The sequence below is a fragment of the Canis lupus genome, chromosome 11, assembly GCF_003254725.2.
Source record: "Canis lupus dingo isolate Sandy chromosome 11, ASM325472v2, whole genome shotgun sequence".
NCBI classification, from domain to species: Eukaryota; Metazoa; Chordata; class Mammalia; order Carnivora; family Canidae; genus Canis; species Canis lupus.
Window position 1 is genome coordinate 15,039,458 of NC_064253.1, and position 15,070 is coordinate 15,054,527.

Consider the following 15,070-nt stretch of genomic DNA (forward strand, 5'->3'; position numbering starts at 1 on the left):
AAAATTTTCTATTTCAAACCAAAGCAGTGTTTTCCTATTAATATTTCAAAGCCTTCCATGTGCCTTTTGTCACATAATGCAGTTCAATTACAGACTGAGCTCTTTTCATGTATGTAAGTGCTTCTGAGCACTTTGAGAATTGAAGAAGTGGGAGGTTGGGGAATATTTACGCACTTAGGGAAAAAAGAAATGCTGACTGCAGTGTAAGAACATCCACTGTCTATAGGGTCTGTTAATTGGATACTTTGTCAGATTATTTGGTCTTGATTTCGACACTACTGCAGTATTACTGGTATGGGCTAAAATTTTCCTATACTGTGAGAAGTGGTAAGCAAGAAACCACAAAGCTTCACCTAACCAATGATATTTCCTGCCTGTGTGGTCATTTGCAGGTAAAGACATCCAGTGGGTGGTAAATTAGGATTAAAATTAGCCAAACTGTCATAGCAATGCTATCTTCATATGTTTTCCTTTATGTTCCACCACCATGGAGTTTTCACATGTTCAGAAATATCTTGTGAATTCTGTGCTTTGCAGCCTGACACAGGTCTAACCCGTGTAAACACCATGGGTTCTCCTTCTGTGTTCCTTTCTCTCCTCTTTCCCATACTGGAATCAGTGTCCCCAGTCCCTAAGATTGAGGGAACTTGGCACCTGTGTTCACCACACTGGTTACCGCCATCCCTCACTGGTCCAGTGTGCAAACGCTCCTGACTTGCTTTCTCCTCTAGTCCTTCTTTCCCCGAAGTCAGCCCTCATTTTCTAAAAGCCTGTTCATCATGATTATATCCCAGCACATACCTAGACCCTGTGGTCAGTATAAAAATCAATAAGATCCTCACCCCACCCTGGAGCTCTCACACTGGAGAGCTGGTAAGAGATGGAGAGACAAGTGGTTGGGGGTAGGGGTGGGTGGAAGGCAGAGGAAAGAGAGCACATGAGGACGGGTGGGTACCCAGAAGCCTCCTAGAGGGACAGACATGAGCTTGAATCCCAACTCAGATGCTGGTTCTGTGAACCTGGGCAAGATGAATGATATCTGAGAGCCTCAGATTCCAGACTTGTTAAGAGGAGGGTAATAATTCCTACCCAGCCTGGGTGGCTGCGAGAAGCAGATTAGAAACTTTAAACTGCTTAGAGAAGTGCTTGGTTAAAATATCAACAACTCAAAGTGGGACCTATATAACTCCAACAGTGGGTGGTAAATGACACAAGAGAAATGCAAACAAAGGGGTGGGGGCTCCCGGCAGGAAGGCTCACACCTGGCAGAAGGCCACGCGTGAGCGTGTGTGCTGAGCACGTGTGCAGGGGCCCTCCCAGCATCCAGGTGATGTGTCGCCAAGCGCGCAGCTAGCAGGGCAGAGCCGAGCAGTCCCCGCAAAGCCTGCCGTTTACCTGCTGCAGCAGGCATGACCTGGAGCTCATGCCCTTGAGGGGCCAGCCGAGAGGCTGCAGAATGGAGATCTGGAAAGGGCACAGTTGTCCAAGTTGACTTCAGCCTGCTATGGGGATTGAACATCATTCCGTTCTCCAGAAAGCAAGGGGTTTTCCTCATTTTTCCTTCCACCTCCTTCCCCGGATGACTAAGGCCAAGCGTTCTCCTCTCCTCTCCAGCTCCGAGGCTGAGAATGGTGTGGAGGACAAAAAGAAGATCTGCAAGTCGCCAACAGCCCAGTCCCCTAGCCCATCCAATGAGGCCGAGTCCTCAGACCAGAAGAGACTCCTTTCCTTGCGGTGAGTCCTGGCCTTGACACTTTATTCTTTTGGGCCTTTGGGAAGGACAGGTTGCTGGGAGGAGCTCGTGTTTCTAGTTTTGGGGTGGCTGTCAAGAGTATGAATCTACTGGAGGCAAATAAGCCCCTGAGAAAGAAGTAGGGTGTTTGATATCCAGGCACCGATGCTTGCCTGCCTTTCTCATCTCTTCCTGGCAGCATTTCCTTCTTTCCTGCCCTAGCCCTACTGCAGAACATCTGCCCCCTTCTTCAGGGGCTGATCTTGCTCCCTGATAAAGCCAGGACAGCCTACTGTCTGGCATAGATTTATGAAGCACCTGGAGAGGCTGGCCGGGGTGTTGGTGAGGCCCGCCCAGGCTGGAGTACCTGCCCCGCCTCTGTGTGTGCACACCTGCTGTCTCACTTTCCTGGCAGCCAAGAAAAAGCAGAAGGGAACCCTGGGTGGGATGCACATGTCTCGTGGAAGAGGGGAGCTGCCTGCTTCCTGGGGACTGGTGCCGGGAGCCAGCATCAGTTTGGTCACGAGCCTGGGAGGGGACAGGTAGTTTCGAGATGATGAGCCACGGTCCCTGGCACACTCAGAGACCCCAGTTACATACTTTCTTTCATTGGAAGGAAGATGTAGGAACTTCAGGTTGCTTTTTTACCCCTGAAAAGAGAATGGTTATACCAGCAGTCAGTTACAGGGAAGTGTGGCCAGGGGTCTGTACCGATCGGTGGCAGTGACTACCCTCTTCCCTGTTACTGAAACTGTCAGAACTGTACCTTCTGGGTCTTCTGGCCCCTGCTAATGGGTAATTAAGTAACTCCTGCCTTTCCCCTTCCTTCCTGGCTACCCAGCCCATTCCTTCTCTCCAAATCCTTACTTCATTCAAGACCAAGCGTAAGTCTTCTCTCTCCCCCAGATTTTTCTTTTCTGTTGCTTCCAGGTCTCTTGTCATCGGTTCTGCATGGCTTTCTTGACACATCTCACTTTTAACCCTTCTTTTTATAGCTGTTTCCTGTCCAAGCATCTTGTCTCACTCACCAAATGAGTCTCTGGGCAGAGACGCAAAGCATGTTGTTTCTTGAATCTTTCACCATTATTGACTGGCTCCCGCGGGTGCTTTAAAAAATGGGTTTGACTCCGCCTCCCCCAGACTTCAGATGAGAATCGTACAGTCATCATGAGAGCATGCTTGTTAAACGGTGTGGGCGTGCCATCTGTGTAGTTGCAAGGAGCCCAGCGCTTGCTTTAATGCTCTGCTCTCGCTGTCTGGAAATTCCTAATTTTTGAATAAGAGGCCATTTTCATTTTGCTCTGGGCTTTCCGCCCTGCTCATAATCACCTGTAAGAAAAGAGAGTAACACAGTTCAGAAGACACGAAGACAGCAGTACTAGGTAAATAAGCAACCCTTCCAGCACTCTGCAGACAAGTCCATTCTGTTGGCACCTCTTGAATTCATCAATGGTACTGCTGCCCTACTTGTCGCATTGGCTTATAGTCCTTCAAAAGCTCATTGCATTGGCAGTTGCTTTAACATTTACTAATATAATCAGTTGAGGTGATTAATTCAGATTAGTGGCTAGTATAAATAGTAGGTAATTTGACATTTGTAAAAATAATTTTATTTTCGAGTACAAATGACTACTCGTAATTTCAAAGAAAAAAAGTAATCCCTAGAATTCAAAGGGAATTTATATCTGTGAATAGGTTCAGTGGGCAGCAGCTAAATGCAAATCTTCACCTGTGGCTAGAGCATCGTTGACTCAAACTACTGGGGCTGGCAGGGGCCCGGAACATAAGATAGCCCATCTTTTCACAGCTGAGAACCAGAGTCTAAAGTCTAACTTGAGTCATTTCTGTCTCTCTGTCATAGCCTCATACCACCTGAATTACTCAAGATCTTTAAATCTGCTTTGACCAAATAGTAGTCTTAACTATGCCTCCTCATAAGGAATCATTATTGTGGAATCATGGATTTCATGTGCAATTTTCCCCAATAATCAAAAAAGCTACATAATTGTACCCCAGGGGCACCTGGCTGGCTCAGTCAGTAGAGTGTGTGACTCTTGACCTTAAGGTTGTGAGTTTGAACCCCATGTTGGGTATAGAGATTACTTAAAAATAAAATCTTAAAAAAAAAAAAAAGCTACGTAATTGTATCCTAAAACTTGTTCAGATATAGACCTCTAAAATTCATACGTGCATTCCCCTTTGAAATGATTCTGTTTGCCTGTAGGGATGAAGACATGTGCACATTCACACATCTACTCAAACAGAGAGCCAGGACTAGAATCCCCTGAGACACAAATGCTGGAGCTCTGACCTCTGCTCTTACTAAAATAAAGGAAGACTTGACTTTCAAACATGTTCCTCATTTTTATGCCAATTTCACTTCTCTTTTCTGTCTCTTTTCCTCATACCCAACTCCTGCTCATGCTCTGAAGCCCAGTGTGTTAAACCCACATTGTGCTATTGCTCTCTTCTCTTCCCTCCTGTTGGGTATAGTGTCTCTGTACCTCCTAATGCCTATCATATGTACTATTTGGTGCTAAGTCTTGTACTGCCTTTTGAAAAAAGATGTCTGATGAATTCACAGGCTTCTTGAGGACAAAGACTGTCGTGTGTGCCTCACAACCTTTAATACAATGCCCTACTCTATCAACACATGTTCAGTATTAATAGAATTCTGAAACAAAAATATCCTTTGATTGAACTGTGGCTATAGTTTTGTTTCATAATTTGCCTATACTATTCCTCTTTTACTGCTTCAAATACTTTAGAGATGGAAATGACCTTCATAATTCAGTTGATATTTTTCCCTTCTACAAACAAGTTCACATTTTTGCAGTTTGAGATTGCAGCCTGGTGAAACCATCCCAGTCTACACACCATATTGTGTCAATGCTCCTAGAGTCTTATGAGTGATCACTGATGTCAAGAAAAGAAAAACGAGTGTCAGGTTTTCTTGTATACCTGTATACCTGTTTTCAGTATTTCTTGTAATACTCCAGACTTATTACAATACAATTAATGAGTAGCATAACAATTTCATCTTACAAGACTCCCTGGATTCTCTTTCCTCAGGTCAAAATCCAGTTTTGAAGGTGCCTCTTTAGGAAGCGATAAGAATGACTGTAAAACAGAGAGCAAAAATGAATCTAAGATGGACAGGAAAAAGTATTCGTCTTCCAGCCAGGTAACTTGGGAAGGCGGTGCATGTCATGTCAGATGGTGGTGGGAGCACTAACGGCAAGGGAAGGAAAGAACCCAAGTGTGCATCTTCCTGCTGGTCGGGACTCATGTAGACAGAGATTGTAGAGAATCTGGGAGAAAAGGATGTAGTTCTTTCTGTTGATTCTTAATCAATATCGCACTTCACCACTGACCTTTCTATGTATCTTGGCCAGTGATGAGTTCCGTGCTGTGACCCCTAACCTTGACAAGCGCCCTAAGAGCAAGGACCCACACAGTCGTGTGCTGGTCTAATAATCAGCCAAGACCAGGAGAGCTGTGATAGCCTTGCATTAACATTAAAGAGCCTGATATGGCCCCTGCAATGAATAGAAGGCTACCCAACTGCACCCAGAGGAGGGAAACTGTGAACAGGGTCATGATTCTCATCCAGGAGTAGTTTAGTTCTGCCCAAAAACACACCCAGATGGGTGTCAAAGCCCAGTTCTGTGTCTTAGAGTGTGGCATACTTACTGGGATCAATGGTTTAAGGTTGTTACGGACACTTCACCCCTAAATATTTGAATACATGTTTCCTAAGAACTAGAACAACAACAAAAAAATCCCCTACTGGTATACACAAGAAATGTAACTAAACAGTAAACATATAAAAATATTACTAATATAAAATCCATTTCAGATCTCTTTAATTGTCTCAGTAGCCTTTGTAAATGTGTTTTTTTCCCTTTCTCTCTCGAATCCAATCCAGAAGCACATACTGCATTTATCTGTCACTTTTTATATAGATCATTCCCACCACCTTTTTTTTTTTTTTTGTCTTTTATTACATTCACATTTTTGATGACTCCATGTTTCAAGTTTTTTGTTCTTTTGGATTTTTTTTTTCTTTTTGGCCCATGTTATTTTTAAATCAAGTCATGTAACTGATGTTCACTGTAGCCATTAAAAAAATCAATCAATCTCAGGAAAGCCCCCATGGAATACCAAGCTTTAATCCAAGTAACTTTCTGGATGCAAAATGTGCTTTTAGGAGGCAGTGTGAAATGACCTACTTTACATGAGGTGTTTATAAAATAGCTGACTTGCAGGGACCATCTATCATCTGCATGACCTTGCTAAAGCTCTTCCTTAAAGCAATACTGAGACCAGTGCTGCCATTGAGATGACTCCTAGTTTGGATAATAAAACATGAAGGGGCTGCTTGTACTCTCTCTCTGTTCTGCTCATAAGAGTTTTTTGTTTTTTTTTTGTGTTTTTTTTTTAATATCAAAAGCATCCTGTCAGGCAGAGGTCCTGTGAAGGGAGGACCAGTTCTACCTCTTAGCTCTGTGGCGCCAGTTAAGTGACTCAGTTTCCCTGAGGCACCCCGTCCAGACCCATGGAATGGGGACATGAGTTCCCCAGGTAATTTGGGGGATGATATTTGTGAAGGCTCATTACCAAATGTAAATTGCTGGCTGTACATTGTTGTTTTCACAGCTGTGGAAACACATGCTTTCTCCCACCCTAGAGAGTCCTCTCCCCCTGACACTGGCTAAGGAAATACCCTTGCAACAGAAGTAGTGAGAGTGACAATAACAGGTGATGGTGGGTCTTTCAGATGGATTGTCCCATTTAGGCCTTACAGCAGCCCTCTGGGACAGATAGTGTGTTTGCCTGCTGGCACAGAAGAGCAATCTGAGGCTCAGCGAGGCTAACTCACTTGGCCAAAATCACACACCAAAGGAGAGATTTAGCCAAGACTTGAATTCAGGTTTATCTGATCTTTTAGCCACTGCCCTCCTCTAACAGTCCTTGTATCTTTAGTGGCCTGGGACTTTCTGCCCTCCCTGGTGAGATCCCTTGGAGTTTCATGTCATTTTTCATTTGGAACATCCTTGTTGAGCCACCTGGGCAGAACGATGACCACCAGCTGCAGCATGGTCAGATGTCTGTCCGTCTGTCCAACCAGCAAGTCACTAATCTTGTTGGAAAATGAAAGCTTGGTGTCCTGCCTACTTTGAATGGTTGTGTCGAAGATTATAAGATCAAAGAGAAGGAATTCCTAAAGACACTATTAACAAGGGAGGGGATATTTGTTATGTAATTTATTTATTTTAAAGATTTATTTATTAGAGAGAGAGCATGAGCAGAGGGAGGAGCAAAGGGAAAGAGAGAATCTACAAGCAGACTTCACGCTGAGCAGGGAGCCCGATGTGAGGCTCGAGCTCAGGACCCTGAGATCACGACCTGAGCTAAAATCAAGAGTCGGGTGCTTAACCGACTGAGCCACCGAGGTGCCCCTTGTTATGTAATCTAAATTGAAGTTAAAATTTGCAATGTTTCACCAAGAAATGCAAGTTGTGACACCTGTGTTGTGTTCTTGTTGTAGTATAAGGCAAATATGCACTTCCACAAGTTGTTTCTTGACGTCCCAACTGAAGAACCACTGAGGCAAAGTAAGTTCTAACCTGTTTGACTTACTTGAAAAGAAGGTTTTCAAGGCTAATTGGTTTGGGGGTAGAAAGTGGGCTCCTATCTGGGGACTGCATCACCAGTGGGAACAGGTTTTGAAAGTCATGATGTAGCAGGGATGCCAGCTTCATTCAGCTTTCACCAAGCACCTTGAAAGGTAAGAGAGTAGAATGGGAATCTGAATCCCTCCAAATGATAGGGAACCCTCCACGATGGTTCCAGAATGATTTCCTCACCTTCTGTATTGACTGTGTATGGGTTGTCCTGAGATTTAAGATAATGAGACTATAAGAGAGGCCATTGGAAGAAGACTGAAAAGAAGCACAGATCCTCATGCATGGATAGGTGTCGATCCCTACACTATGCAGGGTGTGACAATCACACCCAAATGCCCTGCCCAATATACCAGCGAAGACCTACTCTGCTCCTCTTAGGTTCATTAGGACCAGCGTTCCATTCTGGCCTCTCTGTATACAAATGTTAATTAAGCAGAATGCTGGATTCCTGCCATGATGGCCAAACATGTGGATCACATGCTCTTCCCACACTGAGACTATCAATTTCGAAAGGAGTCATTAGTGACAGTCCCAAGAGTGCCATCATTAGCACAAAGTGACACACCTTCCTAAATAGAGATGTTGAAACTCCATTCTTGAACTCCCATTTGTAGTGATAGACTTGCCATTTTATACTGAAGCATATAAGACTTTGAATTAAAAAACAAACTCTCATCCCCATAGCTTTACTCACTAAAGATGACTGATAAAGACATAAAAGATCTTTTGAGTATATTATCTCTGCCAGTCCTGAGGAACAAACATATAATTTTTGTTTCATATGGAAATTTTTAAAAATATTTAATTTATTTATTTGAGAGAGAGAGAGCATGAGCAGGGGGACGGGCAGAGGGAGAAGGAGAAGCAAACTCCCCACTGCACAGAGAGCCCCACTTAGGACTCAATCCCAGGACCCCAGGATCATGACCTGAGCTGAAGGTGGACACTTAACTGACCAAACCCCCCAGATGCCCCTTATATGGAAATTTTAAGTGCTCTTAAACCTGTATTTATTTTCCCAGGTTTTACCTGTGCTCTACAGAAAGAGATACTATACCAGGGGAAGCTCTTTGTATCAGAAAACTGGATTTGTTTTCATTCCAAGGTCTTTGGAAAAGATACTAAGGTTAGTATAATTTTTTAAAAGCAACCTATTCACTTTATTCTATATTGTGAATATCAATAGTTTTAAGCATAGCAATGTTTATAAATATTCACTGTTATTATACCTTTATATCTTTATTTCCTTTGTCATAGTTCTAATTACTACAGGTCCTAAATGCCTCTCAATGACATTAACTTCCCTTTTTCCCTAAAGACCACTCTCAGTTTATTTCCTTATATACGTAGATCTCTCCCACAACCCTATGCTAAACCCTTTCTATCTACCCAGATGTCACCAGAGAACTTTCAAAGCCTCCCATTCAGGGAGTGTGCCATAGTTTGTTTCAAAGAAATATATTAGGGATTCCTGGGTGGTTCAGCGGTTTGGCGCCTGCCTTTGGCCCAGGGCGTGATCCTGGAGTCCCGGGATCGAGTCCCACGTCGGGCTCCTGGCATGGAGCCTGCTTCTCCCTCTGCCTGTGTCTCTGCCTCTCTCTCTCTATCTATCTCTCTCTCTCTATGTCTATCATGAATAAATAAATAAGACCTTAAAAAAAAAAGAAATATATTAAACCCAAGACCATTTTCTGAATAAATATCGATGTTGACACTGTGTTCCTATCAGTTACCTCAGAGACACATAGAAACAAATAAGTCAGTTATTAGAACTCACTTTGTACCATCGCCAGCACCAAATGAGCAGGAATTGTAAAATTTAAGGCCTGAGTCACACATCCACATTCCCCAGTGGACAACAGTTGACAACTTTTCATTCTCATGAAACAGATTCGAGGGACCACAGGCCCAAGACACCTGTGCTATTAAAGAGGACTGCCTGAAGGAATTGGCAGTTTTCCCAAGCCGCTGCCTTCTAAAGAAAGGACCTTGGGACTGTGTCATAAGAAGGAAAAAGATAATTCCATCCCACTGACATTCTTACCTTTTGACCTGCAAATGTCACACCACAGTTCACTCAGGCCACTAGAATAAGGAGTCCGAGAAACTCCTTCTTAGGTTTGCGTGACCTTCTGACTCATGATTATGAATAAGCAGCTTCTATATTCATGAAGTCACTGGCTGAAAAGCTTTTGTTTTGAGTGGTAGATAGGTTTTATTTAAATATTCTCCCTAAAGCCCCTGGCAATCTCTTAGATAATGACTGTGTAACAAAGACAATGGAAATTCTTGATGTTGTTGGTGTCAGGTCAGCAGGCTAGCACACTGTTCTGTAGGTCAGACATGTTATTTTAATGTTGTTCTGTAATTTAGGTAGAGTTGTGGTTAGACAAACATATTTTGATAAACAGTATTACCTGAATCAGTACAACGAAAAGCAACATTAAGCAGTATTCCACCATATTTCTAGATTTATCAATTAAAAGGACTTGTTCAGAGTGGGGAAGGGATTGGGTAGCAGGGATCTCCAATTCAGTGTGATAAGATAATTCTCAAGAATTTAGACAGAGCCAATGCCTCTGACCAAAGCAGCAGGGTTGGAGATATTAGTGAACAAAGAATGAGCCTTTGTTAATGGATGGAGGAAGTCTTAAACTCAGTAAGTGCAGTTTGAAGCCAGTATGATCCTAGCGATGGTTTTAAAGTCTAACATCTACCTAAGAGAGACCTGACCGCACAAAAAAAGGAAAAAGGAGTGGTATAACACACTGGTTTTTCAAAGACGCAACATGGCGGAGTTGCTTTTGCATGTGCTATAGCTAATCTTAGAGACAAGAGATTCAAAACTATCAGGGGGTGGGAACATAAGAACCACGGTAGTGACTTACACACTTCTTCCCTTCTGAGGATGGTGCCAAGGAGATTGGAGCTTCAGATCTGTGCCAGAATTGCTGTACTGCCAACAGAACTGGATCCAACAACATCCAGTATGAACTAAAGGCAATCAAACAATTCACTCTAGGAAGGGAAATTTTCTAAACACTGTACCCTCAAAAAATATGAAGCGCAGCCTTAATGTAATCAAGACCTTTTGGTCAACAGCATTTTCAGATGCTAGTCAAATTAAATGTGTGCATGAGATTCCATTTAGTCTCAAACTGAAAAATGATTTATGCTATTTTCACATGTGATCTGTTTGCCATTTTATACTTAGGAAGTAGTTGATTGAAAATTCCTTAAGAGTGTTCTATGCCTTAGATTATGAAAAAAAAATAACAAATTTATAGCACCTAGTCTCTGTGTTTGTGTTGCTGCTCTGAAACAAAATTAGATTCATTTTTATATCTTCATCCATCTTTGTAGACCTTAATTTTCTTTCCCAAAGTTATCCCAGCTTGTAACTTCTGAGTTATCTCCTACACTTCAGGATTTGTGCAGTAGAGTTCATTGGCAAAATAGGTTTTAGGAAATGTCTCATTAAGATTAGCCCCAGGGGCTCAGTGAGCGTCTGCCTTTGGCCCAGGGCGTGATCCTGGGGTCCTGGGATCCAGTCCTGCATTGGGCTCCCTGCAGGGAGCCTGCTTCTCCCTCTGCCTATGTCTCTTGTCTCTCTCGCTGTGTCTCTCATGGATAAATAAAATCTTTTTTAAAAAAAAAAGATTAGCTCCTTGTTCAGGATGCGTGGGTGGCTCAGCAATTGAGCATCTGCCTTTGGCTCAGGGCCTGATCCTGGGGTCCAGGATCGAATCCCGCATCAGGCTTCTTGCAGAGAGCCTGCTTCTCCCTCTGCCTGTGTCTCTGCCTCTCTCTGTCTCTCATGACATTTATTATTTATTTAATTACTAAATTAAAAATCTTAAAAAAAAAAAAAAAGATTAGCCCCTCGTTCTTACATAGTCTTCCATTCTGGAACTTTGAGGGGCAGTAGAACATACCCATCTCATAAACCTATATATGGGAATGCAAGTATTCAGAATTAAAAGCTCATCTTTCTTTCCCCAAGCTGGCAGTACTAACCTAAGCCCCTCCTCTTCCCCACTAACCTTGTTGCTCTCTTTTAGAATATGTGAAGCATTTTTACAAAATAGATGTTCAAGTGAGTGTGTGTACCTGTGGAGGGAGTCAGGTTGCTTTACCACGGATGTGTGTGACTGTTTTCCAGGATCAAAGTGATACCATCCATTTCTCTTTGAAACCAAGGAGGGTTAGAGGGATATAACATAAAAGTATTGGAACATCTATTCTTCGTGGTATCTGGTACATGCTTTTAGTACATTGTATGAAAAAGAATCCATATTTTGGATTAGATTGGTTCAAATTTCATCATTGTAACCTTTGACAAGTCACATACCTCTCTAAACAAATGTCCTAATCTCTTAGAATATGTACTTCATAGGGCTGTCCTAATTAAGTGTCATTCTCATTTGCTGTAATTCTCTATTGTTTGGATCAGAAAAGTTAGAGTTCTTTTATTTCACCTATCCTCTTTTTATGAGATGGATGAGGAAACAATTTTTTTAAATATGGAACACTTGATGAATTTGCACTTATCCTTGTGTAGGGGACATGCTAATCTTCTCTGTATCATTCCAGTTTTAGTATATGTGCTGCCAAAGTGAACACAATAAATCACTTTCTTAATGAGTGCTAGGCATTTTCCAAATATTATCTCACTTAATCCACAGAAAATCCTGGGAAGCAGATAAGAGTATCTACACTTTACACATCTAGAAACTGAGGCTTATAAAAGGCAGCTTGTAAGGTTGAGTGGGTCACGCAGATAGAGTGGGCCTTAAAAAGTAAAACAGCCCATTGTTTTATCAGCAAAATGGGTTTATTCAGGGATAGCAGAGAAATTGCAATTTGAGCCATGCAAGCTATGGCAGAGCATAGGCAAGTCTGGAGATCAAGGGAGAAAAATGTTGAATTACAGAGAAAGGGAGGAAGTTGGGAGAGGTTGCTTGGGACAAAAGTCCATTGAAGAGAAGGGAGCATTCAAGCATTCTCATTGGCTGAGCTTGCTGCTGAGAAATCCTGCCCTCCTCCAGCTGGGTTGGGCAGTAAAGTGGGCTTCTCTTCCTTTTGCAGCCTGCAACCGAGGACCAGAGTAGTGCATGAGAGCGCCCCCTTCTGGCCTCCAGACTCCATTTTAATTTTTTTTAATTATTTGTTTTTATTTAAATTCAGTTTGCCTATACTACCCAGTGTCCAGAGTCCCATTTTAAATGAAGTGTCCTTTATTGAGTTTCAGAATAGTAACAGAACTGAGAATTCAGGTCCCAGACTTTTGTCCAGTAGTGGTTTCACTACATCAGTGCTATTCAACGTTTTCCTTGCCCGCATGTGCCTAAGGTTATAGAAGAAGAGCAGGGTATGCAGAGATTAGCCCTAAATGGATGACCACAAGCACATAACTTCTTTAGAGCCTTGGGCCTGTCTTTAAGATGGCTCTGTATTTTGGATTCATTCCCTTGTCTCAAGATAAGAGTTTCTCACCAAGCCCTTGAGTAGGATTGATGATGTAAATTTACCCTCTGGCTTCGTAAACAGAACTTTGAGAAGATGCTCACTTTTCTTCTTGGAGGCTGGAAAGCTTACTGGGGGGGAAGGGGGATGGGGGTTGATTTTTCTCAGTTAAACCATTTAAAATTTTTTTTCCTTCAACATGAAGATTTGAAGTCCTGTTCAGCAAAGCCTGAACCAGTATTAACTGATTCTGTTTCAGATCTCTATTCCAGTCTTCTCAGTCACCCTAATAAAGAAAACCAAAACTGCCCTTCTGGTGCCAAATGCCCTGATTATAGCAACAGTCACAGACCGGGTAAGTACACCTCACAGCGAGGGCACCTTAGCTTTGTCCTGTTTGTATCTTGTTTTCCCCTCATTATAATTGTTGACAGTTTTGAATTTCCTGCTGACTTAATTATACTTGCTTGACTGAGGTCAAAAAAATAAAATTCTGGGGATCCCTGGGGGGCTCAGTGGTTTAGCGCCTGCCTTCAGCCCAGGGCATGATCCTTGAGTCCCGGGATCGAGTCCCATGTCGGGCTCCCTGCGTGGAGCCTGCTTCTCTCTCTGCTCTCTCTCTCTCTCTCTCTCTCTCTCTATCTGTGTGTGTCTCTCATGAATAAATAAAATCTTTAAAAAACAAAATTCTTTCCCAGCTTCCCTTTCCCTAACATCTCTTAGAACAGGCTAAATTGATGAATATATTCCGTTTTAATATTTCAAACAGCCACCACCACCACATTGGTGAGGCTGGGGGATACTGAAGAGTCTCTGGGGTGGGGTAGCCACCCTCCACAGAACCTTCCTTGGTCCCTCTCCAGAGCCATCCCCAAATATATAATACACACATGCTTGCCATGCACGTTCAGCTTTAGGACTAGTTTCTTGGCTTCCAGGTTGCTTTAAGTACTTTTCTTCCATATAGAAATTCTAGAGCTGCTCCAGATTGTTGGGCTGCCACAAACATGTGCAACCAGAAATATTTGCATTGAGAGTGGTGTTTATTTCAATTTGGCCAGAAAGAAGGAATGGAGTAGTTGGTTCTTAACGCATTTTTCACTTGAAATTTTTTAATATTTTGCCTACTATTTCTATGAAAGCATAAAAGCTGCTGTCCATTTCTAACCATACTGAATAAATTGAAGTAGAAAGGAAGGTGGAGGAAAGATAAAAGAGGCTATTCTGATGAGGTAGGAAATAGGTTAATATTTTGAAAAAAAAAATTTTTTTAATACTAATGGCTAACAAGCATCAAGTACTTTTCACCAGGCATATGCTAAATACTTTCCTTCTATTTTCATGTTGATTCAACACTGCCATCTAGGAGGGGTAAGTGTTAAGAAAACCAAGGGGCACCTGGGACACTTCAGTTAATTGAGCATCCAACTCTTGGTTTTGGCTCAGGTCATGATCTCAGGATCATGGGATTGAGCCCCACATCAGCAGGGAGTCTGCTTGAGATTCTCTCTCTCCCTACCCCTCCTACCTCTCTCTCTCTCTCTCTCTCTCTCTCTGTCAATAAAAAAAATCCTAAAAAAAAAAAAAAAGGAAAATCAAAAGTAAACTGAAGCCAAGAGTGGTTGAATAGTTTGCCCATTGTCACCCACTTCTAAGTATCAGAGTCAGACTTTGCAACTAGGTCTAATGGCAGCACCCACAATGTTAACTACTTTGGAATACGTACTTGCTAGGAAAGCATATCAAGTGATCAAGTGCTCTTGTTGATGAGTGAAAGGGATAATCACAAACTTCTGGAAAGGGATCTGAAAAGATCAAATAGATCAAATAGATCAGAAAGAGTGAGTTCTAATATTTTCTTCATATACTGTTCATGGTAAAATTATTTTTCCTTGTCATTTGTCTCCAAAGTACTTGCCGAGTCTGATTTCACTTCTTTCCCATCGCTTATGTATTTGCATTCACTAGAAAATCTCCATATTTGTACAAGGGACGGTCTGGAAGTAGCTTGAAACAGAACAAGCCTGTGAGAGCCTCTGGGAAATGTTTAGTGGAAATCTAGGTCAGAACAGAGAAAGAGGACCCTTGGGAATTGTTAAATACCTTGAAAGAAAGAGGGTGGTGGTGGTAGGGAATAAGCTTTAAAGAGGTTCTAGCAAATATCACTAGCCTTTTTTTTTTT

At 42.4% G+C, this 15,070-nt stretch overlaps 1 protein-coding gene and 1 non-coding gene across 9 annotated transcripts in view; one reads left to right on the top strand and one right to left on the bottom strand.

Moving 5' to 3' along the window:
* GRAMD2B (GRAM domain containing 2B) overlaps window positions 1–15,070 on the top strand; it is a 110,455-nt gene that overhangs the window by 81,317 nt on the left and 14,068 nt on the right. For 4 of the 8 annotated variants that reach the window (XM_049116015.1, XM_049116013.1, XM_035696685.2 and 1 more), the window contains exons 2-7: window positions 1,615–1,734; window positions 2,574–2,616; window positions 4,805–4,916; window positions 7,284–7,350; window positions 8,445–8,548; window positions 13,148–13,243. In XM_049116015.1, coding sequence (XP_048971972.1) covers window positions 1,629–1,734; window positions 2,574–2,616; window positions 4,805–4,916; window positions 7,284–7,350; window positions 8,445–8,548; window positions 13,148–13,243 — 528 coding nt within the window. In that variant the 5' untranslated portion in view covers window positions 1,615–1,628. The remainder of the gene's footprint in view (window positions 1–1,614; window positions 1,735–2,573; window positions 2,617–4,804; window positions 4,917–7,283; window positions 7,351–8,444; window positions 8,549–13,147; window positions 13,244–15,070) is intronic. The other 4 variants (XM_049116012.1, XM_025432062.3, XM_049116014.1 and 1 more) reach the window with 1 other exon arrangement.
* Window positions 11,940–12,045, bottom strand: LOC112650653 (U6 spliceosomal RNA). The gene has a single exon (XR_003130345.1). It is a non-coding gene; the product is annotated as a U6 spliceosomal RNA (small nuclear RNA).